General features: G+C 35.6%; 1 protein-coding gene across 1 annotated transcript; it reads right to left on the bottom strand.

Moving 5' to 3' along the window:
- Positions 1 to 15: 15 nt before the first annotated feature.
- Positions 16 to 24,975, bottom strand: slc12a8 (solute carrier family 12 member 8). The gene is made up of 11 exons (XM_073845785.1): positions 24,849 to 24,975; positions 24,522 to 24,753; positions 10,102 to 10,215; positions 8,758 to 8,845; positions 7,560 to 7,647; positions 6,748 to 6,894; positions 4,011 to 4,641; positions 3,382 to 3,473; positions 3,177 to 3,294; positions 2,535 to 2,595; positions 16 to 1,851 (listed from the first exon to the last, which is right to left on the bottom strand). The coding sequence occupies exons 1-11, from the start codon at positions 24,969 to 24,971 to the stop codon at positions 1,680 to 1,682; spliced, it is 1,866 nt and encodes a 621-aa protein (XP_073701886.1). The 5' UTR covers positions 24,972 to 24,975; the 3' UTR covers positions 16 to 1,679.
- Positions 24,976 to 26,417: the final 1,442 nt, after the last annotated feature.

Genomic DNA, 26,417 nt, shown 5'->3' on the forward strand with positions numbered 1-26,417 from the left:
GCTTGTCAGCTTAAATAGACATGTAATCACAGCAGTTTATTCATTATTACTGTGAACAGGACATTACTGTGGTGTTAGACTTCTTGTTTAGCAAACAAGTGGACCTGGGTTCAAATCCTAACTTTACATGCAATTATTACTATGTACTACTGTATGGGCAAAAGCAGCTTTTGATTATCAGGCTAAATCATTTTTTGTTCACTAGGAGAAAGAAAGTCTTAAGTTTGGAACAACAGATTTACAGAAGCCACAAATCTGGTTTGGTATAATTAAATAGTTTACCCAAAAATGAAAACGATCCCATTATTTACTTATCTTCAAGGCATCCTTGGTGTATATTTCTTGCTTTTTTTCAGTCGAATGTAATTGGAGTTATATTAAAAATTGTTTTGGCTCCTCCAAGCTTTATAATGGCAATGGGTGAGTGTTTCTCTTCAACAGTCCAAATTTAGTCCAATAAAGCGCGTCCATCCATAATAAAGATTGCCTCACATGGCATGAGGTGAGGTGAATAAAGGCCTCCTGTAGCGAATCAAAGCATTTTTTAGTAGGAAAAATATCCATATTTAAAACGTGGTAATTATTTTAATCTAGCTTGCGCTAACACTTGTAAAAAACATACAAGAACAGGGAAATTAGACATTGATAAATTCCTACAAGGAACAATCATAGAGAATGCGCTAACAGTTGTACACGGAAGCCGCTCCGGGTGGATGACGTAGGACGTATGCGTAGCGTATGCACCTGTGAGTCTTGCGAAAACCAACGTTTGTTTACAGAAGCAAAGGAAGCCAAGTTTCCTCATTTAGCAAAGGAAAACCAGTCTTCTCTTGGCTTGTTGAAATCCCCCGACATTTTTCTTTACAAATCCTTGTTTTGTATTTCTAATTTGTGACTTTGTTTTGCTCACTTCACTGCGCATCTGCAACACCGACATCCTATGTCATCCGTTCGGAGTGACTTCCATGTTAACTGTTAGCGCAAGCTAGAGAAAAGTGATCATTATATTTAAAATATGGATATTTTTCTTACCAAAATGCATTGATTTGCTACAAGAGGCCTTTATTCACCCCCCAGAGCCGTGTGAGCTATGTGAATTATGGATAGATACACTTTATTGGTCTTGTTTTGGACTGTTGAAGAAAAACACCCACCCATTGCCATTCTAAAGCTTGGAGGAGCCAGAACAATTTTTTAATGTAACTCTAATTACATTTGTCTGAAAGAAGGAAGTCATACGGTATCAACCTAAAATGCCTTGAGGGTGAGTAAATAATGGGGTAATTTTCATTTTTGGGTGGACTAACCCTTTAACTTGGCCAGAAAGTTTGCATGGGCAAGGCACTTCTAGGTGTTGTGAACTCAAATGATTTCAATCAAAATAAAAGACAATTTACTTATAATCTGAAAATTAAACGCCCATGGTGGACATTAAACCTTATACAAGTGTGAAGGCAAATGAATTCACTATGCATGATTGCACATTCCCCATTTTCAGACAAACATTATTTGTTTCCTTCAGATTTTTCAGGAAATAAGAGTCCTCTGAGTACAACCTGACACATGCTGTAAATAAAAACGCATTTCAAGTGCTGCTCAGTTCAGTGATCAGTCAGGATTATTTAGTCCCATGTGTCCACTGTTTCAGTCCAGCTGGTCAGCAGGGCACAGTTATATGCTCAGTTGGACTGAGGATGGACTATCTTGTCTGTGGTCGTGATAAAGGAGGAGTGATGGTAACGATCACGGAAGGCAAAGTCTGCATTTTCCTCTGTCAACTGCCTGGTTTCCATACCAACAGCTGACAAAGAGGGTGTCACCACAATCTGGTCCTGAAGAGCCACATCTCGCCTTAAGAAGAAAGGCAAATGATTGGTGATGTTAGGTTCGGTTTTGTGTTTGTAGTTCTAAACACATTCACAATGGACTCGCATTACAGTAATTTGTTAAGTGCTTTAATCAGTTTTAATTGAAGAACTTTTCGAACAATGCCAAAGATCAGCATTTATCTTAAATAAAAAGTTTTTGTACCATTATACACTATGCCATTCAAAAGCCATTTTTACATTTTTTGGGTAAAGAAATTATAGAAATGAATATTTTTATTTAGCAAGGATGCTGTAAATTGATCAAAAGTGATAAAGACATTTATGTTACCAAACATTTCCATTTCAGATAAATGCTGTTCTTCTGAATCTTCTACTCATCAAAGAAACCTGACAAAATTGTAGTCAGCTGTTTTCAACATAATAAAAACAACTGTTTTTGAGCAGCATTTGAAAATATATTCAAATAGAAAACTGTTATTTTAAGTTATTTTATCAGTTATTCTTGCTGTACTTTGTATCAAATAAATGCAGGCTTAGTGAGCATACGAGACTTCTTTAAAAAAAACAAAAAAAATTGTAAATAACACTTTTGACTTGAAGTGTAGTTTAGACTGTTTTTCTTGTCTAAGTAGGTGGTTTTTGGCCACACAAGCTGCAATAAGAATCAGACTTTATGCTGAAAAGTCAGAAGACCATATAACATACCTCCCTAAATTATGCAGTGAGGTCTTGAGCCACCTGAAGAAACTGAAGCGAGCTGCTGCACCTGTGGGCAGAGAATATAATTTTATATTTCCTGACAAGAAAAGTAATTATAATGATGGATATGTGCATAATACACCTATATTTTTATTTGACTTTAAAGGGATAGTTCACCCAAAAATGAAAATTATATTATTAACTACTCGTGTCCCTACCCTCATGTCGTTCCAAACCTGTAAGACCTTCATTCATCTTCGGAACACAAATTAAGATATTTTTGATGAAATCTGAGCGCTTTCTGACCCTCCGTAGACAGGAAGGGTACTTCCAAAGATGAATGAACGTCTTACGGGTTTGGAACGACATGAGGGTGAGTAGTTAATAATATAATTTTCATTTTTGGGTGAACTATCCCTTTTCTTTAAATGGTTGAAATAATCAACCTATTAACAAATTTGGGACAAACCTATCCAAAAAATGCTTGTTAAGCTCAGTCTTATTTGACCTACGAGACCTACGAGCAGTGTGTGGCATTCAAAGTGTTTTTCAGACAATTTTCAGTTTATTATGATCAACTGGGGTTACTTCTCAAATTTTCTCAAAGATTATTCAAATTAAATAAAAGTTAGGTACAATTACAGTTACCTGTTGGCAAACCTGGGCTTGCTGTTCCAATGTAGAGAAAGAGGATAAGGGCAACTGTAATGTTAATCAAGGCGTACATCCACTGGATGACAAACATTATCAAAAACGAGCACAATGCCTAAAGAAAGACAAAAACAGCATTACATTTTTAGGTTAAAAGCTTATTGCGTATACGTACAGGCTGGAAAAATTTTGCCAAACTTACACCAACTAATGAAACCCAGGGGTTGCAAAATCTGGCATAGACCGAACCCTGGATTGATCTTACTTCTGATCCTTCAAGATTTGTTTCTGAACCTGTGAAAGAAAGGTATATGTGACTCTGGACCACAAAACCAGCCGTAAGTAGCACGGTTATATTTATAGCAATAGCCAATAATACATTGTATGGCTCAAAGTTATTAATTTTTTTCTTTTATGCCAAAAATCATTAGGATATTAAGTAAAGATCATGTTCCATGAAGATATTTTGTCAATTTCCTACTGAAAATATTTCAAATGTTTGTTTTTTTATTAGTAAAATGCTTTGCTTAGAAACTCATTTGGACAACTTCAAAGGCGATTTTCTTAATACTTTGTTTGTTTGTTTTTTTTAACCCTCAGATTCCAGATTTTCAAATAGTTGTCTCTCGGCCAAACATTGTCCTATCCTAACAAACTTAACAAACATACATCAATGGAAAGCTTATTTATTTAGCTTTTAGATGATGCACAAATCTTAATTTCAAAAAATGACCCTTATGACTGGTCTTATGGTCCAGGGTCACAAATAAGGTGACAGATATTGATCACTATATTGAGGAGTTATGTAATGTTATGTAGAGAGTTACGTACCATTTCTGTCTGTCTGCTCTTTTGGGAGCTGTTCAAGTTCAATTGGGCCAGAATTAGGCAAAGACTGTTTCCTCTTGGCTTCTGTTGTAAGGTCACACTCCGTAAATCCTATCTGGCTACTGGTATCATCATCTAATCCAACAATTTGTTCCGGCTCCCTCTCATTTTGTCCATTGCTGTTCAAGTCCAACCCAAAACTGTTCATCAGCGTTTCTTTAGCTGGAATCTTTGACTTCCTGCCCCGGGCCTTGGAGGCAGGAACAGAAACTCTCTGTTCATCAGCAGTGTCCATGCTGGGCAACGGAAATATTTGGTCCATGTCTTTGGTGAACTCCAGCAGTGTGCCGTTCACAGGTTCACTGATGGCTCCACTGCTGCCGTAACGGGGGTGAGTGGATGACACGAGTGATCTTCTGGAGCTTGACCTCCTGATCAGAGTCGTTCTTTGCTGGACCTGCAGCTCATGGGTTTTTACCACACAGAAATAGCAATAATCAATTATGCTGTAGGTTAGCATGAAGTTGATGGTGACGATGGGAGCCAGTACATTGACCTGGCCGATGAAGATGAAGGCCATGGAGATCAAGCTTGTCAGACAGATGCCAGCCACAGGTGTTTTATTGGGCCCTCGCTGTAATACATACAAAGATAAGAGAAAGGTAAATCTATGGCTGTTTACTCACTACATAGACACCTTCTGAGGAAGGATCCAAACTAAAATGGAACCTTACTTATGTGAATTTAAATATTATATTTATAATTAAAAAAAAAATTTCCCCTGAGCTCATCACAATGCATTATGGGATTCGGTATTAGCTAGGAACAAAGTTGTGGTCAAAAGTTTACAAACACCTTGCAGAATCTGCTAAATCTAAATTATATTACTAAAATAAGAGGGATCATACAAAGTGAATGTTATTTTTTTTATTTAGTACTGACCTGAAAAAGATATTTCACTTAGATATAGTCCACAAGAGAAAATAATAGCTGAATTCAAAAAATGACCTGTTCAAAAGTGTACATACACTTGATGTAATGCTGTGTTGTTACCTGAATGTTCCACAATTGTTTAGTGATAGTTGTTTAGTGATAGTTGTTCATGAGTTTCTTGTTTGTTTTGAACAGTTAAACTGCCTGTTGTTCTTTAGAAAAATCCTTCAGGTCCCACAAATTCAGTTTTTCAGCATTTCTGTGTACAATGACTGTATGATTTTGAGATCCATCTTTTCACACTGAGGACAACTGAGGGACTCATATGCAACTGTTACAGAAAGTTCAAATGCTCACTGATGCTTCAGAAGGAAAAACAATGCATTAAAAACCGGGAGGTGAAAATTTTTTGAATTTGAAGATCAGGGTAAATTTAACTTATTTTGTCTTCTGGGAAACATGCAAGTATCTTCTGTTGCTTCCAAAGGGCAGTACTAAATGGAAAGAAATTATATTTCAACAAAATAAGAAAAAATTGGACATCCTGTTCAAAAGTTTTCACCCCCCGGCTCTTAATGCATTGCGTTTCCTTCTGGAGCATCAGTGTCCTTAGTGTGAAAAGATGGATCTCAAAATCATACAGTCATTGTTGGAAAGGGTTTAAATACACAAAATTACTTAAAAACCAAAGAATTTGTGGGACCTGAAGGATTTTTCTGAAGAACAGCAGGCAGTTTAACTGTTCAGGACAAACGAGGGACTCATGAACAACTATCACTAAACAAACAAACAAAAAACACAGCGTTGGATCATTCAGGTAACAAAACAGTATTAAGAATCAAGTATACTTGATTTTTTTTCAACAGGGTAATTTTTATAAATTAAAAACTATTATCTTCTCTTGTGGAATATATGTAAATGTCTTTTATGTGAAATATCTTATTCAGGTCAGGACTGAATAAATAAAAAATAACATGCATTTTGTATGATCCCTGTTATTTTGGTAAAATAATGAACATTTTGCAGATTCTGCAAGGTGTATGTAAACTTTTGACCTCAACTGTAGTCATGTCTACTTCACAAGTTTTATTAACCTTTTACAAGTTCACATTATGGGTTTGGCTCCTGTACCCTCATTTCTTTCATGCTCTTCAGGTTATGTAATAAACGAGTAAAAGAATCCAGTTAAAACATCCCAAAAAAGACAACATCTCTCATGTCACCTCAGACCGGTCATTACCCAGGTCCTGTAAATCTCGGGGATAGAAGCGCTACTGCTACTGGCTGGCACAGCTCCAGATCCACCAGGGTTGGTCTTTTCTGTGCTTCCTGCATTTGTTCTGGGACTTTGATTCAGGGCGAGATGTCTCGGGCGAGCTCATAGCCCATAGAGCGGGGTCAGACAGAGCTCAGGCGAGGGAAAGGGTGTGCTGTGCTTTTGAAAGCCACAATTGTTACAATTCATTCCTTGGTGTTTTTTGGAGTGCACTCTGGCACACTATAATTAGGAAGCCATCCTGTCGTCTATAGAGCTACTCACTGAGCGTGAAAAAGTAAACAGTGGCACAAAGTGCATTTAATTTCACTCATTATCCTAACCAAATTGTTAATGTTTAATATTTTACTAACTCTGAGAGATCACCGATTATCAAATGGTTTATAATCAAATAGATTTAGCCCTGATTGATCAAAATCTAAATACAAGGAACCTACAAATGCATAAAACCACAGTCCTGCATTCCCTGTTTTGAAAATAGCCACAATATGAACACATTAATATGATTATAATCTTTCTAAAAGCACCCACCCCTTTCCCAAGAAATCCAAAAGCTGGGATGACTCTTTCCTGAGCGATACACTGGAGGATCCTGGGTGCACCGTACAGGCCGCCCATGCAGGAGGCCAGGGAGGAGATGTAGAGGCCCAGCAAAAACAGGAAACCAACCAAGGAGACCTGGGAAAAAAACAAACACAGAGGGGAAGAGAGTGTAGAGGGCTCCACCCAGCTCTGTTCCGCTTGGCCAGACTGAAAAGAGCTTATAATGTGTTGAAAGTAAATCAAAGAAACAATGTGTAATCTGACAGAACCCATAATAAGAGAGTGGGCAATTACAAAAAATACATCTACTTCTATAACCCCATATGTACACCTTTTTCTAGATTTTACATATTTAATATGCACTGTTTTGTACATAGAGTGTTAACCCCAAAACACCACAGCCCACATTAAGAAACAGCTGTGGGTCAGCCACAACCAGTCCACAGCCTTACACATTCATCAACTATGTAGCTTAGTTCAGCAGCCCACTGTAATCTATGCTGACTGGCAGCTGTGTGGCTATCAGGCCAAACGTCAGTGTATGTACAAGGTCAATGCGCAACTGGGCTCCATTCTTAAACACTTGCACCAGCTGTAGCATTTTGAATGACCTCAAGTGACTGTGCTATGAGGGCCTGCAGACAGCAGAATGACATTAACATGACAATAAACGCAAATGAAACATTTTATCTGTGGTTAATGTCTAATAGTCTCACTTTCAGTTGAGACAATGAGTCTTAATAGTGGAAAAACCCATGGAAGATGGCCATCTTCTGAAGCCTGTAATAACATCAGATTACCTTTTCCGCTATTAAGAAATCGTAGCGCAGCGACTCTCTGGTGCAAATGGCTCCCAGTAAGAACACAAAGACGAGATACAGGAACCACCTGTGGATTCCCACAATACGCAAGAGTCATTCATTCTATTTATAGAGAAATTATGCAACAAGAATAAATAAATGAATAATAAATTACACAACATTTCTAACTAGATTCAAATAAATGCTGTTTTTTAACTTTCTATTTATCAAATACTGAAAAAAATTTTTTTTTTTACAAAATATCAAGCAGCACAACTGTTTTCAACAATGATAATATGAAATGTTTCTTGAGCACACACACATCTTTGTCATTTATTTACTATACACTTTCAGTCAAAAAATTTTGAACAGTAAGTTTTTTAAAACATTTTTACTATTTAAAATAACTGTTTTCAGCATCATATCTCCAGTCTTCAGTGTCACATGATCTTTCAGAAATCATTCTAATATGCTGATTTGCTTTTCAAGAAACATTTTTATTATTTCTATTATCAATATTTTAAACATTTTCTTCAGGATTCTTTGATGAAGATCAGCATTTATCTCAAATAAAAAGCTTTTGTAAAATTATACACTATACCATTCAAAAGCTTGGAGTCATTTGTTTTGGTAAAGAAATGATAGAAATTAATACTTTATCAAGATTGCTTTAAATTGATCAAAAGTGATGATAAAGGCATTTCTAATGTTACAAAAAATTATATTTCAGATAAATGCTCTTCTTTAGAACTTTCTATTTGTCAAAGAAACCTGAAAAAAATTCTTCAGAATGATCATGTGACTGGAGTAATGATTCTTAAAATTCAGCTTTGAAATCACAGTTCTTTGTGTTTTGTTTTTTAAATAATAAAAATATGTTTGCTGTACTTTGGATCAAATAAATGCAGGCTTGGTGAGCAGAAGAGACTTCTTTGAAAAACATTAAAAATCTTAGTTAAAAACCTTTTGACTGGTAGTGTGTGTATATATACACATATATACACTACTTTTTTATACTGATTTATATCATACACTATGGTACATGTCATACATATACTATAAAGGCCCATAGTGATTTTGTTTCTCATATTTTCATTCTGGCGCCTACTCTAAAGTTTGTGTACAGTCAACACAAACAGAGGCTATAGATGAACAAAGGAAGAATTAACGATTATTTCTGTGGCAGACAGTAACATACGAGGTGCAGACTGCGGCAAGAGTTCCCACGGGGATGTTGTGCTCGGGCCTCTGGAGATCTGAGCTCATGTTGAATCCCGCCATCACACCTACACACATACAGAGGGTTACTGTGAAAACAAGACTGGAGACAAGGGGCCATTCAAAACCTGAACAACAGATAGAAATACATATCAGAGCTTACTTGAAACACCTTCCTGACTTCTAACAGGAGCAAAAATAAACTCTTCAAATTAATTGTTCGATCTTTCAGTCTTTGCAGGAGGCAGATGCTAGTTTGCCTTTGTTTGTGATAAAACAAGACAATAATGGGAAATGTGGGTTTATTACATTTCTATCAAGTCAAAAGTTTACATACACCTTGCGGAATCTGCAAAATGTTATTTATTTGACCAAAATAAGAGGGATCATACAAAACGCATGTTCTTTTTTTATTTAGTACTGACCTGAAAAAGATATTTCACATAAAAGGTGGTTCAGAAAGTTCAAATGCTGTGTATATTTTTCTTATTTTGCCTAAATATCATATTTTTTGTTTTAATACTGGCCTTCAGAAGCTACAGAAGGTACATACATGTTTCCCAGAAGACAAAATAAGTCAAATTTACCCTGATCTTCACTTTCAAAAAGTTTTCACCCCTAGCTCTTAATACATCGCATTTGCTTCTGGAGCATCAGTGAGTGTTTGAACCTTCTGTGATAGTTGCATGAGTCCCTCAGTTGTCCTCAGTGTGAAAAGATGGATCTAAAAATCATACAGTCATTGTTGGAAAGGGTTCAAATACACACAAAAAAAAAATCTAAGAATTAAGGACTGAAAAACTTTTCTGAAAAACAGCGACCAGTTTAACTATTCAGGATAAACTAGGGAATCCAAAAAGCTCACAAACAACTATCACTAAACAAAAACAAACAAAAAAAACAGTTGTGGATTATTCAGGTAACAACACAGTATTTAGAATCAAGTATATGTAAAGTTTTAAACAGGGTCATTTTTTATAAATTCAACTTATTTTGTTTTGTGGACTATATGTAAAATATCTTATTCAGGTCAGTACTAAATAAAAAATAACATGCATTTTGTACAATCTCTCTTGTATTGGTAAAATAATTTTGGTAAAAATGGTAAATGGTAAAAACATTTTGCAGATTCTGCAAGGTGTATGTCAACTTTTAACGTCAACTGATGTACAGCACAGCTGCAAATTTTGAGGCTTCTAAAGTCAGTTATACAGGCTTATACTTGACTATTAGCAAAAATAAATCCTCATATCAGCATAGTGTTATTTAATCAGTGGTTATTATATCACAGTTTAGCCTTTATTGTTTATGTCTGTAAGGTCACCTGTCGCCGCAGGAAAGAAAACCCCAAATACGGTGAAGAAAGTCTCGCCAGCTGTGTAGTCTGGCAGGGTGTTCTTACGCAGCAGATCCTCCGTATAGCCAACGAATCCATGTTCTGCAATAAACACATTCAGCACAAAACAATGTTAGGAAAGACTGTTTATTACAACCTTCAGTTGGACTAAAGCATTACCGAGTGCTTTATGGAAAAAGTTTGCACTGACACGATGATAAGAATCAGATTCATCTCTGAAGTCTCCACTGAGTATATATGACACAAACATTACACACACAAAGGTTTCCTGTAAATTAGAATCTTTGTTATGAAAAGCAAAAGGAAATATTTTGGCCTTGTTGAAAAATCTGATATTTAGACAGATCAGTCTAAATATTTCAAAGCATTAAAACTAATTTCAGAAAACCTTCCTGAAGCAGAAGTTCGTGTTTCAACCTCGTTTTCAAATTTTAATCATGTGATGATGACATTTACAAGAAAATATCCTCTTGTGCAAGACCACAAACCAGCATCCATGACATATAATATTGATCTATCGCACACTGATACAATAACCCCTTTCACCCTTAAATCAAAGGGAGCGGTTCTCTGAGGGAAGACGTCTGGTTTGAACTCCATAGCCATGTGCAGGCAGAGGCCCGCATGTCTGTGGCTGACCGTCACCGCCCTTTATGTAACAACCCGGGGGGACAGACGCCCCGCCAAGATGCGTGCAAACCAAGGGCCGGCCTTTTTCTTGGGAATCCATGCCAAGTTCAATAGTTCTGCGCCACGGACATGATGGAGGGAATGCTGGACTAAGCTCTGGGTGTGTTCACAGGCAAACAAAACAATCCAAGAACAGGCGCCGCAGAGCATTTACATAAACAGTACTGAGAGATATCACCATTGTGCTGAACCCTCACACAAGTGGTATTTTCACTCAGGGTGGCAGTTATTAAAGTCTAGATTTCATTGACACTGTACTGTGTATTTCTGGTGGTTTGTGTACTTGTGTACACGCAGAAGTTCATAACATATATTAAACGCCACAGAATCGGTTAGTTCACATAAAAAAACATTAACTTACCCTCCTGTCATTCCAAACCAGTATGATCTTCTTTTTATAACAGAACTTAAAAGCAGATTTTTGGAAAAATGTTCAAGTCATTGTTTTCCACATAAAAAACTGATTTTTACTGCCAAGCTCCAAAAAGGACAAAAGCAGCAACATATATGGAATCTATACGATTTATTGTCTATATTCCATGACTTCCACATGTAATTTTCCACTGCTAATCTTCTCTTTGCTCCAGCTCTCATCTTTCATTTACATACATATAAAGATACAACAGAGGGAAGGTTTTTAGTAATAATGCAAAGCTAACATAAAACATATGGTTTTAGAACTCCAAATTCCAAGGCCCCCTTATTGTCTGCAATATTTACCAACTGATAAAACTATTTTATTATTTACACAACTTTTCCATGTCTAGAAATCACACTCACACAGCGGGACAGTTCACCCAAAACTGAAAGTTACCCCATGATGTTTTACTCACCCTCAAGCCATCTTAGGTGTACATGACTTTCTTCTTTCAGACAAATACAATCAGAGTTATATTTAAAAAAAAAAAAAAAAAACTCCTGGCTCTTCCCAGCTTTATAATGGCAGCGAATGGCTGTTGATGTTTTGAAGTCCAATAAAGTACATCCATCTATCATAAAAAAGTTCTTCACACAGCTCCAGGAGGTTAATAATGGGTTTATGAAGTGCATCGATGCGTTTGTGTAAGAAAAATATTCAGATTTCTTCATCACTCTCTTGTGAATGTGCATAAACCAGGTAGCAAAAGAAGTATAGAGCACTTTTTATGATGGATGAACTTCAAAAAAAATCAGCAGCCATTCACTGCCATTATAAATCTTGGAAGAGCCAGGCCATTTTTTAATATAACTCCAATTGTATTTGTCTGAAAGAAGAAAGTCGTATACACCTGGGATAGCTTGAGAATGAGTCAATTATAACTATACCTTTAAATATCTATGTTTTTAAGACCATGGGAATACAACAATGTTGCTGAAGAGGTAAAGGAAAATAGGTAATATTTATATTTGTAGTTATTCTGTCTTTTTAATGCTTGTTTTGTCCTATTTTAAGTCATTTTAAGTAATCTTAAGGCTCCCTTTGAAATTTGCTAAGGACTCCTATGGTCTCCAATAGGACCACAGTTAAGAACCGCTGCTTCAGAAGATTTGGATTACAGCAAACATGTCAAATAGACTACTTTTAGAATAACTTCATGGTGCTTTTTTCTTTTTATAACTTGGCAGTGAGCACATACACACACAAAACAGCCAACCCAAGCTCATGAGAATACATGCCTCTATATACATTTCTGCAACACCGTAATTACGTACCTTACTGCACATTGCAGAGTGCCGCTAAAACACGTTTTTATTACGTATTAACGCGTGGCACGTTTCTATTATGTTGGTACAGGCACGTATTGCTGCATTATTTTACGCAACTGTACATATAACTGAACGTTATTGTACATACAATGAGCGAAAATAATTATTTGAACCCTTGCTGAATTTGTATGTTTGCTCACTGACAAAGAAATGATCAGTCTATAATTTTAATGGTAGGTTAATTTTAACAGTGAAAGACAGAATAACAAAAAAATTCAGAAAAACACATTTCATTTCAAAAGAGTTCTAAATTGATTTGCATTTTAATGAGTGAAATAGGCATTTGATCCCCTATCAATCAGCAAGATTTCTGGCTCCCAGGTGTCTTTAAAGGGAGTGCTCCTAATCTCAGCTTGTTAATTGTATAAAAGACACCTGTCCACAGAAGCAATCAATCAATCAATCAGATTCCAAACTCTCCACCATGGCCAAGACCAAAGAGCTGCCCAAGGATGTCAGGAACAAGACTATAGACCTACACAAGGATGGAATGAGCTACAAGACTATCGCCAAGCAGCTTGGTGAGATGGTGACAACAGTTGCTGCGATTATTTGCAAATAGAAGAAACACAAAAAGACTGTCAAGCTCCCTCGGTCTGGGGCTCCATGCAATATCTCACCTCGTGGAGTTTTGATGGTCATGAGAACGGTGAGGAATCAGCTCAGCACTACATGGGAGGATCTTGTCAATGATCTCAAGGCAGCTGGGACCATAGTCACCAAGAAAACACACCACACTATGAAATCCTGCAGCACTCACAAGGCCTCCCTGCTCAAGAAAGCACATGTAGAGGCCCAATAAACATCTGAATCATTCAGAGGAGCACTGGGTGAAAGTTTTGTGGTCAGATGAGACCAAAATCAAGCTCTTTGGCATCAACTCAGCTCGCCATGTTTGGAGGAGGACGAACATGGAGGTGCTTTGGGGGTGTTTTTCTGCTAAGGGGACAGGACAACTGCACCACATCAAAGTGACAAAGGATGGGGACATGTACCGTCAAATCTTGGGTAAGAAACTCCTTCGCATTAATAATGGGTCGTGGATGGGTATTCCAGCATGACAATGACCCAAAACACATGGCCAAGGCAACAAAGAAGTGGCTCAAAAAAAAGCACATTAAGGTCCTCAAGTGGCCTAGCCCATCTCCAGACCTTAATCCCATAGAAAACCTGTGGAGGGAGCTGAAGGTTCAAGTTGCCAAATGTCAGCCTCTAAACCTAAATGACTTGGAGAGGATCTGCAAAGAGGAGTGGTTGTGATTGCCAACAAGGGTTTTGCCACCAAGTACTAAGTCATGTTTTGTGAAGGGGTCAAATACTTATTTCACTCATTAAAATGCAAATTAATTTATAACTTTTTTCTAAATCTACCTGATAGTTTTAACAAATGCAAAGTGATATAAATAGGCATTTATTCATGCTGCTGTGCCATTTTAACTTCCTTATGCAGATTTGAGCTGTTTTGTTGAAACATAGTTTCAAGCAGTTCATAACAGAGCTCTTCACCTCTCAAGAGCAATGCCATAATAGCATGAGCTACTGAGCAAACCTACTGAATCAGAAAACTCATGCATATGAAGCTATATATGTGACAACAACGTTTTTAAAAGTATCAGTTTTCAAATTGCGTAGGATGTTAAAATTGTTTTGAAGTCATAACATTATATTCTGCAAGTAATTGTGTGACAATTAGGCTTTGTTAATCAAAACTCTGTACCTGTAAATCATACTTTATCTGAAAAGGAATAAAAGTTGTCAGAGTTTTACTGCCTCTAGTGTTCATTTCAACTGGAAACAGTGATTTGTACATATAGGTACTTTTTTTTTCAGTTTTGCAGAAATGTATATAGCGGCATTTATTTCCAATGAGCCTAAGTTGAAAACGGCAGGTCATTCTTCAAAACATCTACAGTACTTTGCATTCACTCAACGAAATAAAGTCATACTCGTTTGAAATGATTGGTTTGAAAAGGTTTTTTAAAAAATAAATAATTTAATTAATAGATGACCTATGGACAAACATCGCCATGGATGAAGAAGCTGAAGTGTCAATTAAAGAGTCAATAGTGTGCAACAGATGTAGTGAAAGAGAAAGAAAGATGGCGGTTGGGGAAGGGAGACAAGGCACTCATGCAGAGAGAGATCTACAGGGCCTGACTTTGCAAGATCATGATCCGTTTCCCTCTTGGTTATCTTGTGATGGGAAAGAATGTGTTCTCTTGGATTAATGACATGTTTATCCAAAAGGAAGTCACCACCCTTTCAGAAGCCCTGCCTGTTCCTACCCTTCCAAGTTGCAGTTTCTTGGCTACAAAGAGAGAGAAAGAGCTAGAAAGAGAGTAAGATACAATAGACAGGATCAGGAGGAGGTAGACAGGAAGCGCATAAAGAAAGTGTAGGTGGACACAGCCTTAGAAACAACAGATATAAAGTACTCCAATAATACCACACAAGTAGGAAAAACCACATCCTGCTTCACCACATCATAAATTACCTTGACATAATTACCTCCCTTTATGAACTTTGCAACTTGCAAGTGCAAGAATAAAACAATTAGCCATAAAAAAACACTAAAAAAACTTCAACTACAGTACAGTTTGAAAGCTGAGGATTCTTTTAAAGGATTTTAAAAAATATATACTGTTATTCAGCAAGGGTGCATTAAATTGTAAAAATTCAAATCTTTGACCTTCCAATAGATCAAAGAATAATAAAACACATTAATATTAATACTTTTCTAATAATGCATATTGTTTCTTGCGCTCCAAATCAGTATATTAGAATGACTTCTGAAGGATCATGTGACACTGAAGACTGGAGTAATGATGCTGAAAACTCACAGGATTATGTTAAAATATTTAATATTTTAAAATATGTTAAAACAGAAAACAGTTATTTTAAATTGTAATAATATTTCAAAATATTACTGTTTTTACAGTACAGTGTTTTTAGTTTTTACAAAATAACTGAATAAATAAATGCAGCCTTCTTTAAAAGCAACCTTGCAATACTTTGGTCTCAATCACATAAAATTAAACCTCAAATTGCTTAAGGACACATGTACATGTAAAAAAAAAAGTCATGTCCTGGCTGAGATAAAAATATAAACATATTCGCAATACACAAGCATGAAGAACAGGCCATATTAACCCAGCGGATAAGAGCTGGGCCACTACTGTTGCCCTCCCTGCCACCTTTTTAACCATTCTGATTGCAGTTTGGATATTTGTAGTAAGAGTCCTGATCTGAAGATTTGGAAGAGGAAGTGATGATGTGGACGCTGCTAGCGAAGAACTCGGATCTGCTTCCTGCCTGCTCTTTTGTCTCAAGCCAAAAATGTGGGTGAGCCCGGTCAACACCCTTAACCCAAAACTATGAGCGCATGTCAGTTTCCTGTCCAACTTTAGGTGCTTAAATAGAGCATCTACGAGGTTAGAGCTTAGACCCTATAGAAAACAAGAACATCACACCTTTATAAAACAATTTATGTGAGTATGAGAGATTCAGTTCATAAAAAAAAAAAAAGTTATTTTCCAGCAATTTCTTCCCACCACTAGAGAAAAACAGAATTTACACCATTAATAACAGTCTAAAAGCCTACAGTAAAGCTCTTCTCACAGCTCCTCTTGTGTGGTAATAGGCAGGAGGGACGGGACAGAACTAGGAGGTGCTCTCATTTTTTTTAATCTAGCACAAATGTGTTCACCGCAATGGTATGAACACTCGAGAGGATTGTGCTCACATTTTCTACATCTTTTCCAGCAATAACATTTTCAATTGATTTAACAAAACATTGAAGTAGGTAGCAGTATTAAAAGATCATCAACCCTTCTCCCATTTTGGCTACATGAGCCTGGGCACACTGGTGCCCAATTGGGTGTATAACTCAAACATATCCTTTACCAAGAATTATTTCACAACCAAGATATGTGCTCAGCCCCTCAAGCTTTCTTCAGCCTTTCAGTTCTTAAAGGAATAGTTCACCCTGTCTCTAATAAAAACTGTGGGAGCTTCTTCTTTATCCTTCAAATATATTTTCAAAGTGAACATAGACTGCAGCTGTCAAGCTAATGATACATCATAAAATGTATCATTAGTGATGTCCATTTGACTCATTATGCACTATTTTTCAAGTTTTCTAGAAGTCATACAATAGCTTTGTGTACAAAATATTAAACTTTAAGTCATTATTCATTTAAAGGGGAAATCGGATGCAAGGGGACATTTTAGGGGACATCAGATGCAAGGGGACATCGGATTGCTACCTACTTCAATGTCTTTTTTTTTAATCCCCCAAAAACCTAAACAGTCTCAATTATCAAGACGTTTTGATTTTCTGAGCAGTATGATGTCATAATGCTCAGGACCCGCCCTCGACCACTGACAGACTGTCCCATATTAGCATATATCCCCCAGTTGTACGCTCTCGAGCAGCTGTAGCAAAAACAATGTTTTGTAAGCAATGTAGGTGTTTTGTAGTTGGATGTAAAAGTGAACATAAGAGTCTTTAGCCACTGAGGACGCGGTGTATTAGTTTGCTTTTGATGGTAACTCACCACCAAACACACAAAAAATGGAAATGAGGGACGGGGTGAGCAGTAGCTCATTATCATTTATGCACTGAAACGGTTCGCTGTGAACAGCGCTGTTTTTGACAAAGTAAAACGGGTGTTGTTTTACATGACCAATGAGGATTTTTAACCAAAGTATGTTGCAGACATTTCATGAAGACCCTGAAGAATCATAACAACTTGTGGAAAACGGGCACCCGAAATTACTTAAGCAGATGTGGAACACAGTACATGTGTCATATGAGCTACTTCTATATTTTATGGTGCTTTTGCGTAGTGGCTTTTTTTTTTTTTTTAATTATCGCAACAGGTAGTTGTGTGTTATAAGTGTTAACAGGACTTTTATTTTGGCAGTGCTCTGCCAGAAGCACTCTGTCTTTATTAGTTTACCGTCTTTGTTTAACAGTTCTGTCTAATAAAAGAAAGTAAAAAAAAAACGTTTGACTACTACTTTTGTGTTTTTAGTTAAAGGGATAGTTCACCCAAAAATTTAAATTATGTCAATTCACCCTCATGTCGTTCTAAAGCCGTAAGACCTTCGTTCATCTTCTTAGTCTTAGTCCTTAGGTTGAACTAACCATTTAAAGCTTGATAGCCCCAGTCCTCATTCACTTTCCTTATATAAAAAAGACAGTTACCATGATATACCTCAAAATTTCTCATTTAAAAAAAAAAAAAAAAAGACAATAGCTTTTGAAAAGACAAAATGTCCAAATCTGGGGTGAACTATCACTTTAAATAGCCATGGAATGCGGTTATGCTGGGATCTCTATATCATCCTGGTTATGAAGCTCTCCTTGTGCTGACCACCTGGCCTTGAGTACGTGATTAACAGCGTTATCAAACTGTAAACACATCTGCACAGCAGCTCCTTTTTCCTGCCACTGGCAGGTAACCCGCCCATGCGGCGCCCAGGCCTAAACCGTGCAACCCCCTGGAGTTGTGCCAATGGTGAGATCATTTTATAACCACAAGGCTTAATTGAAAAAACCTGGAGGAGCCAGCGCCTCCTTTTCCCACTGCCAGCGCACACTGCAGCCCAAGTCCAGCTCCTAAAACGGGGTCAGAGCAACACGACAGCGGCAGTATCTGCAGTTAGTGGGTAATACCACATAATACTCCATTACACCCCAATGTGTCTGACTTTCTCTGCAGAGAGAGTGAGAACACCATCTTTCTGAGAGTCTTGCCTCCTCTGTGGACAGGAAGCCAGTAATCAGGAGAACAGGAAGAGTTGGGATGGATTTCCTGCAAACTCAGTGTGAAAGTACATACTGACCTCGTCTGAGGTGGGCAGCCAAAAAAACTTAAACATTACAATGGACTAAGAATGCCTGCATGCTTTCCTAAGAGCAAATTACCCTTATCTTACATAATTTTTGCAGGATGACGAGTTGCTATTATAAACTTGTATTAAATTGAACTTGAACTAAGTATGCATTGTTGTAAGAGGGAGTTTAAATTCTTGTAATACTGTGTAAACACTGACTTCAAATACATTTTCAACACAAGCAGATCTTAATATCCTAAAAAAAAAAAATCACACACTGCTGTTCAAAAGTTTGGAATCAGTGAGATTTTTAATGTTTTTTAAAGAATTCTCACTAAGGCTGCATTTACTTGATGAAAAATACAGAAATAAACAGTAATACTGTGAGATATAATTACAGTTTAAAATATTAATTTTTGTTTTAATTTGTGTTAAAATGTAATTTATTCCTGTGATGCATAGCTGAATTTTCATCAGTCTTTAATGTCACATGATAATTCAGAAATCATTCTAATATGCTGATTACTTTTATTATCAATATATATTTTTTATTATCATTATATATATATATATATATTATTATTTTTTTGTTTTTCAGGATTTTTTGATGAATAAAAAGTTAAAAAGAACTGTATGTATTCAAAATATAAATATTTTCTAATAATATAAGCCTTTGCCATCACGTTTTATCAATTTAACACATTCTTGGTGAATAAAACTATTATTTCTTTAAAAAATAGAACAATAATGTACTGACCACAAACTTTAAAATGGTAGTTTACATTTTTACAAAATATTTATATTTTAAATACACGCTGTTCTTTTTAACTTCTTATTTATGAAAAAATCCTGAAAAAAGTATCACAGGTTCCAACTAAATATTAAGCAGCAACTGTTTTTAACACTGATAATAAATCAGCATATTTTTACATTAGTTTTTTAGGTGGCTTCATAAATAGAGTAAAACAGTATATTGAAATATTTACAATTTTAATTTAAAATATAATTTATTCCTGTTATGGCAAAGAGTCAGTGTCCAGAATCCTTCAAGCAATTATTTTAATATGCAAATGTGGAGCACAAGAAACATTTATTATTATTTAAGTTGATAAGAGCTGAGTTGCTATTTTTGGAGAAACCAGGATTCTTTGAAAAATGTAAAATTTAAAGAAAATGATTTATTTGAAACAGAAATCTTTAATCGTATGTAACATTTTAAGTATATTTACTGTTACTTTGAACAATTTAATGCATCCTTGTGAGTAACATTAGCAATTTCTTAAAAAAAAATCTTCCTGACAAGCTCTTAAGGTACAGTGGTGCATATATTTTTGTCTTATAAGGTGCAGGATGAACAGATGACAGTACAGAATATATTGGGAAGACAAATCACTTCACCCTTCCTGTTACTTCAACTTCCATATTATGATTGGTGTTGGAGTTCTATAATTGTGTTTATTTTAGGAAGAGACCCTGTACTCCCTAGTGGCCATGTGCACCCCTCCCAGCAGATGCAGGGCTGCTGAAGGTCTAACTAGCTTACTGGTTAATTATACAACATCACTACCTGGTATGCAAAATGTTGTCTTGCACTGTTTTTAAGCATAAATGTTTCATGGAAATGTTTCTAGAAAATTTTAAATAATAAAACAATAAATAAATAATATATGTGAATAGCCACTACTTTAAAATGGACATCAAAAATGAAACCCCACAGGATAGCATTGTTGTTAGGAACACATTTATGTTATCCTGACATCTACTGGACAGTTGTTACAAGGACATGTGAACTCATGTTTTCATGCACTGGCCAAATACTAGCTGAGGAAGTCTATCAATACTATCATTTGAAATTATTAAGCACTTCAAAATGAAAATATCACCAATCACAATAGATTTACATATACACTGTTGTTGAACTTTTTAAAAGAAGTCTCTTATGCCCACCAAGGCTGCATTTGTTTGCTAAAAATACAGTAAAACAGTCATATTGTTAACTATTATTGCAATTTAAAAGAACTGTTTTTTATTTTACATTTTTATACATATTTTAAAATGTAATTTATTCCAGTGATGGCAATGCTGAATTGTCAGCAGCCATTATGCAGGTCTTCAATGGCACATGATGAAAAAATCAGAAATATCAGAAATCATTCTAATATGCAGATTTGTGGTAAAGAAATATTTAATATTATTATCATTTCTGAAAATATTTGTGTTATTTTTGTACATTTTGATACATTTTTCAAAACTTTTAGACATTTCAAAAGAACAGAAATGATTTGAAATGCAATTTTTGCATTTGTGAAATCTTAAATTTTGACCATCTGAAATTCTTCACTGTTGCTTTTGATCAATTTAATACATTGCTGAATAAAAGCATTAATACCTTCAAAAATTACTGACCACAAACTGTTTAAACAGTAGTGTACAGTCAAACCAAAAATTATTCAGACACCAGATATAATCGTTGATATTTTACTAGCCAGTGCAGGACACTACAGTTCATTTATGTACAGGTCCTTTTCAAAAAATTAGCATATTGTGATAAAGTTTATTATTTTCTGTAATGTACTGATAAACATTAGACTTTCATATATTTTAGATGCATTACACACAACTGAAGTAGTTCAAGCCTTTTATTGTTTTAATATTGATGATTTTGGCATACAGCTCATGAAAACCCAAAATTCTCAAAATTTGCATATCATGAAAAGGTTCTCTAAACGAGCTATTAACCTAATCACCTGAATCAACTAATTAACTCTAAACACCTGCAAAAGATTCCTGAGGCTTTTAAAAACTCCCAGCCTGGTTCATTACTCAAAACCGCAATCATGGGTAAGACTGCCGACCTGACTGCTGTCCAGAAGGCCATCATTGACACCCTCAAGCAAGAGGGTAAGACACAGAAAGAAATTTCTGAATGAATAGGCTGTTCCCAGAGTGCTGTATCAAGGCACCTCAGTGGGAAGTCTGTGGGAAGGAAAAAGTGTGGCAGAAAACGCTGCACAACGAGAAGAGGTGACCGGACCCTGAGGAAGATTGTGGAGAAGGACCGATTCCAGACCTTGGGGGACCTGCGGAAGCAGTGGACTGAGTCTGGAGTAGAAACATCCAGAGCCACCGTGTACAGGCGTGTGCAGGAAATGGGCTACAGGTGCCGCATTCCCCAGGTCAAGCCACTTTTGAACCAGAAACAGCGGCAGAAGCGCCTGACCTGGGCTACAGAGAAGCAGCACTGGACTGTTGCTCAGTGGTCCAAAGTACTTTTTTCGGATGAAAGCAAATTTTGCATGTCATTCGGAAATCAAGGTGCCAGAGTCTGGAGGAAGACTGGGGAGAGGGAAATGTCAAAATGCCTGAAGTCCAGTGTCAAGTACCCACAGTCAGTGATGGTCTGGGGTGCCATGTCAGCTGCTGGTGTTGGTCCACTGTGTTTTATCAAGGGCAGGGTCAATGCAGCTAGCTATCAGGAGATTTTGGAGCACTTCATGCTTCCATCTGCTGAAAAGCTTTATGGAGATGAAGATTTTGTTTTTCAGCACGACCTGGCACCTGCTCACAGTGCCAAAACCACTGGTAAATGGTTTACTGACCATGGTATTACTGTGCTCAATTGGCCTGCCAACTCTCCTGACCTGAACCCCATAGAGAATCTGTGGGATATTGTGAAGAGAAAGTTGAGAGACGCAAGACCCAACGCTCTGGATGAGCTTAAGGCCGCTATCGAAGCATCCTGGGCCTCCATAACACCTCAGCAGTGCCACAGGCTGATTGCCTCCATGCCACGCCGCATTGAAGCAGTCATTTCTGCAAAAGGATTCCCGACCAAGTATTGAGTGCATAACTGAACATAATTATTTGAAGGTTGACTTTTTTTGTATTAAAAACACTTTTCTTTTATTGGTCGGATGAAATATGCTAATTTTTTGAGATAGGAATTTTGGGTTTTCAGGAGCTGTATGCCAAAATCATCAATATTAAAACAATAAAAGGCTTGAACTACTTCAGTTGTGTGTAATGAATCTAAAATATATGAAAGTCTAATGTTTATCAGTACATTACAGAAAATAATGAACTTTATCACAATATGCTTATTTTTTGAAAAGGACCTGTACATGAGGATAGCAAAATAAAGTAAACTGTGACATATTATAACCAAAAATTCTTCATATAGTGGACTACCAGTAAAATTGAGAAAGATTTGGGACCAAAACTTTTATTTGACACTTTGACCTGACAATGTTTTGTTACATACCTTTCTATAAAAGTTATCTGACATTATTCTCAAAATCTGCTCTGACACAGTTTAACTCGTGAGTTCCTGTCATATTTTATTATCATTTTCTAAACTATAGTGAATAAACTGTGATAATGTGAGAAATGTTGAAGGTGTCTGAATACATTTTGGTTTGACTGCATTTAATTACTTTTGAACTCCAATAATTATTGACCTTCTAATGAACAGCTTTGACTACTTTAGTCATTTCCATGAGTACAAATCTTAATGTTTAAGCACATATTGATTTTCTAGGGAATTGTGTGCTTCTAATTTTATAGCAACAGTTTGGACAGGACCCTTTTCTATTCGATCATGACAATGCCTCTGTGTATTAGGCAAGGTTCAAAAATAAATGATTAATTCAATCAACATGAAAAAACTTGACTGGTCTGCAGAAAGCCAAGTCCTAATCCCAACTGAACAGCTCAGGTGTGACTTTAAATGCAAACCTTGAACCAAAAACTCATCAAACACCATTCACTTGTACATATGGGTACAGTTATTTTAGACACTTCCAAAACTGTTGCAACTAAGATTAAATTACAATTTTTAAATACATGAATTATGTTTCCATCATTGTTGCCAGTTTTGGAATCGCCTTTTTCTGTTCTAAAGAAGGGGGTGTCCTAATACATTTCTCTATAGTCAATATAGTGCATGTATATTAGTATATTGGAATAAAAGTATTAAATTATTTTTTTTAAATTAACTAAACCACAAACTTTTAAATGGTAGCTTATATTGTTACCAAAAAATTTTATTTTAAATAAATGCTGTTCTTTTATTTTTTTTATTCATCAAAGAATGGTAAACAAAAGTGTAATACACAACAAGCACAACTGTTTCCAACACTGATAATAAATCAGCAATTTAATATAATTTTATAATGATTTCTGAAGGATCATGTGACACTGAAGACTTCAGTATTTCAACTTTTCATTACAGGAATAAATAATAATTTAAAGTACAGAACAATAGAAAACAGTTATTTCACATTATAATAATATTTCACAATATTAAATTTTTTATGTATTTTTGATCAAATAAATGCAGTCTTGATGAGCATAGGAAACTTCTTTTAAAAAACTTTACAAATCTTACTGATCTTTAACTTTTAAACAGCAGTGTACAATGACTTGAACTTGTATATCCTCGTCTGGCAGGTTTGCCAGGAAATGTGCAAAGAAAGAAATGTCAATATAAGAAAGGCAGGCACAGTTTAGTAGGGTCTGTGAAAACAACACTGCAGGGCAATCTCTTCCTAAAGCACTACTTTTTTAAATGGAAATCTTTGGTATAGTCACAAATGCCTGTCAAAGATTAGTATAATAATTATTTTATTTATTGCCCATTAATTTTCTTACACTCTGTGTGGGATCTGTGTTGTTGGTTTATTAAAAAAAAAATTCCAGTTAAAACCACCAAATCTGTATCTTAAAATGTACAAAAGGTGTTTAACTTTCTAGAACTATCATAATCTATGTGACCCTTGAAGTAATCTTATTTGAATTTATGATAGCACACCACCAAGGCTGCATTTATTTGATTAAAAAAACAGTAATATTGTTAAATATTATTACAATTTAAAATAACTTTTCTATTTTCAATTTTAATATATTTTTAAATATCATTTATTCTAAAATAAAAAAATGGCAATGCTGAATTTTAAGCAGCCATTATGCCAGTCTTTTATCACATGATCCTTTAGAATTCTACTATGATGATCTGGTGCTCAAAAAACATTTATTATTATTATCAGTATTGAAAATAGTTCCGCCGCTTAATATTTTGGAAAAACTGTGATACCTAGGATTCTTTGACATACCTGGATCTAGATGACTAAATGTTCCGATGACGAAATCCAGAGTGGACATAGCTAATATGCCCAGTAGAACTAATTGAAGGCGTACAATCCATTTCACCCCAGCCAGGTTAATCCCAAGCAGGCCAATCAGAACAGCAACAGAGATGCCCCTCACCACCCAAGTGCTCTGTAAATTCAGCACCTGCGCAATGGACTCGGCAAAACCAGTGATGTACATCGCTCCAGCCACACACTGCCAACAAGACACATGACTGTCACCAAACTTGAATAAGGAACTGATTACCTAATGCATATGCAATATAATTAAAACAGGTATTAGCTGTTTACCTGTCCAAACACATACAGGAGTCCCACAGTTCCTCCAACCCTTCCTCCAAGCACAGTGGAGATCATGGAGTAGACCCCACCGTTACCTACGCTGCAACACTCACACACACCAACACCTGACATTACTGTAACCAAGGCGACCAATACCACCATGGATACCAGAAGCATGCCCAGCAACACACCTGTGTTACCCTAAAGATGATTATATGGAAAGAGAGACAACATTGTCATTGGATGCACATTTAATAGCTGGCAAAACTGGAAAAAAATAATTAAAAAGTGCAACTTTTAGGCCTGGTTTCACAGACAGATCTTAGACTAAATTAGGATTAGGCCATAGTTTAATGAGCACATTTAATCATTTTCATAAACGTACCTTAGAAAAAAACATTTCTTGTGTCCTGGAGTTAAAACAAAGACACTGATATATTTAAAAATAAGTTGAAACAACTCAGACTTACATTTTTGACTGATAATAGGTTTAAGCCTTGTCTGTGAAACCGAGGGTTAATCTCACAATTTGGACTTTTCTCGCAATTCTAAATTTATATTCAATATTCTAACTTTTTTTTTAATTCTTAGTTTTTTCCATAGATCTGCTCAGAACTGTGAGATGTTACCTGAGAAGTCAGAATTGTGAAATAAATTTTCAATTGCAAGAAAAGAAATTCAGAATTGTGAGATAAAAGGTCAGTGAGATCAAATTTACGTTTAAAAAAAACCCAGAATTCTGAGTAAAAAGGTCAGAATTGTTTGATATAAAAAGCAAAACTGTTTGATACAAAGTGCAAGATGTCAATTCGGAATTGCAAGAAAACAGTCAGACTTCAGTTTATATCTCACAGTTATGAATTTGATCTCAATTCTAAATGTATACACTACCAGTCAAAAAATTATTTTTAATGTTTTTAAAGAAGCTTCTTCTGCTCACCAAGCCTGCATTTATTTGATCCAAAGTACAGCAAAAAAAAAAAAACTGTTTTCTATTTGAATATATTTTAAAATGTAATTTATTTCTGTGATTTAAAGCTGAATTTTTAGCATCATTACTCATTCTAATTCTTAAAACATTCTAATGTTCTGATTTGCTTTTTATTAGTATTTATTATTATTATTATTATTATTATTATAATAGAGTACAATTTTGTCAGATATATTGGTGAATAGAAAGATCAGAAGAACAGCATTTATCTTAAATAGAAATATTTTGTAACATTATAAATGTCTTTATCATAACTTTTGATCAATTTAAAGCATCCTTGCTAAATAAAAGTATTACTTTCTGTAATTTCCTCTTTTACAAAAGCTTTTTACTTCAGTTAAATGCTGATCTTTGGATCTTTCTATTCATCAAAGAATCTTTAAACAATTTAATCAACTGTTTTAAATATTGATAATAATAATAATAATAAATGTTTCTTGAACAGCAACTATATTAGTATGATTTCTGAGGGATCATATGACACTGAAGACTGGAGCGGTGATGCTGAAAATTTTGCTTTAATCACAGGAATAAATTGCATTTTAAAATATATTCAAATAGAAAGATGCTATTTTAAATAGTAAAAA

The sequence above is a fragment of the Garra rufa genome, chromosome 8 (assembly GCF_049309525.1).
Source record: "Garra rufa chromosome 8, GarRuf1.0, whole genome shotgun sequence".
Classification (NCBI taxonomy): Eukaryota; Metazoa; Chordata; class Actinopteri; order Cypriniformes; family Cyprinidae; genus Garra; species Garra rufa.

What these genes read in the sequence shown, in the direction of transcription:
- slc12a8 (XM_073845785.1), bottom strand. Translation starts at nt 24,971, where the DNA reads ATGTCAGGTGTTGGTGTGTGTGAGTGTTGCAGCGTAGGTAACGGTGGG. An exon ending in CCTGGGTTTCATTAGTTGGT is followed by an intron (nt 3,295 to 3,381) that starts GTAAGTTTGGCA and finishes GTCTTTCTTTAG; the next exon opens with GCATTGTGCTCGTTTTTGAT. An exon ending in TCACTGCATAATTTAGGGAG is followed by an intron (nt 1,852 to 2,534) that starts GTATGTTATATG and finishes TTTCTTCTTAAG; the next exon opens with GCGAGATGTGGCTCTTCAGG.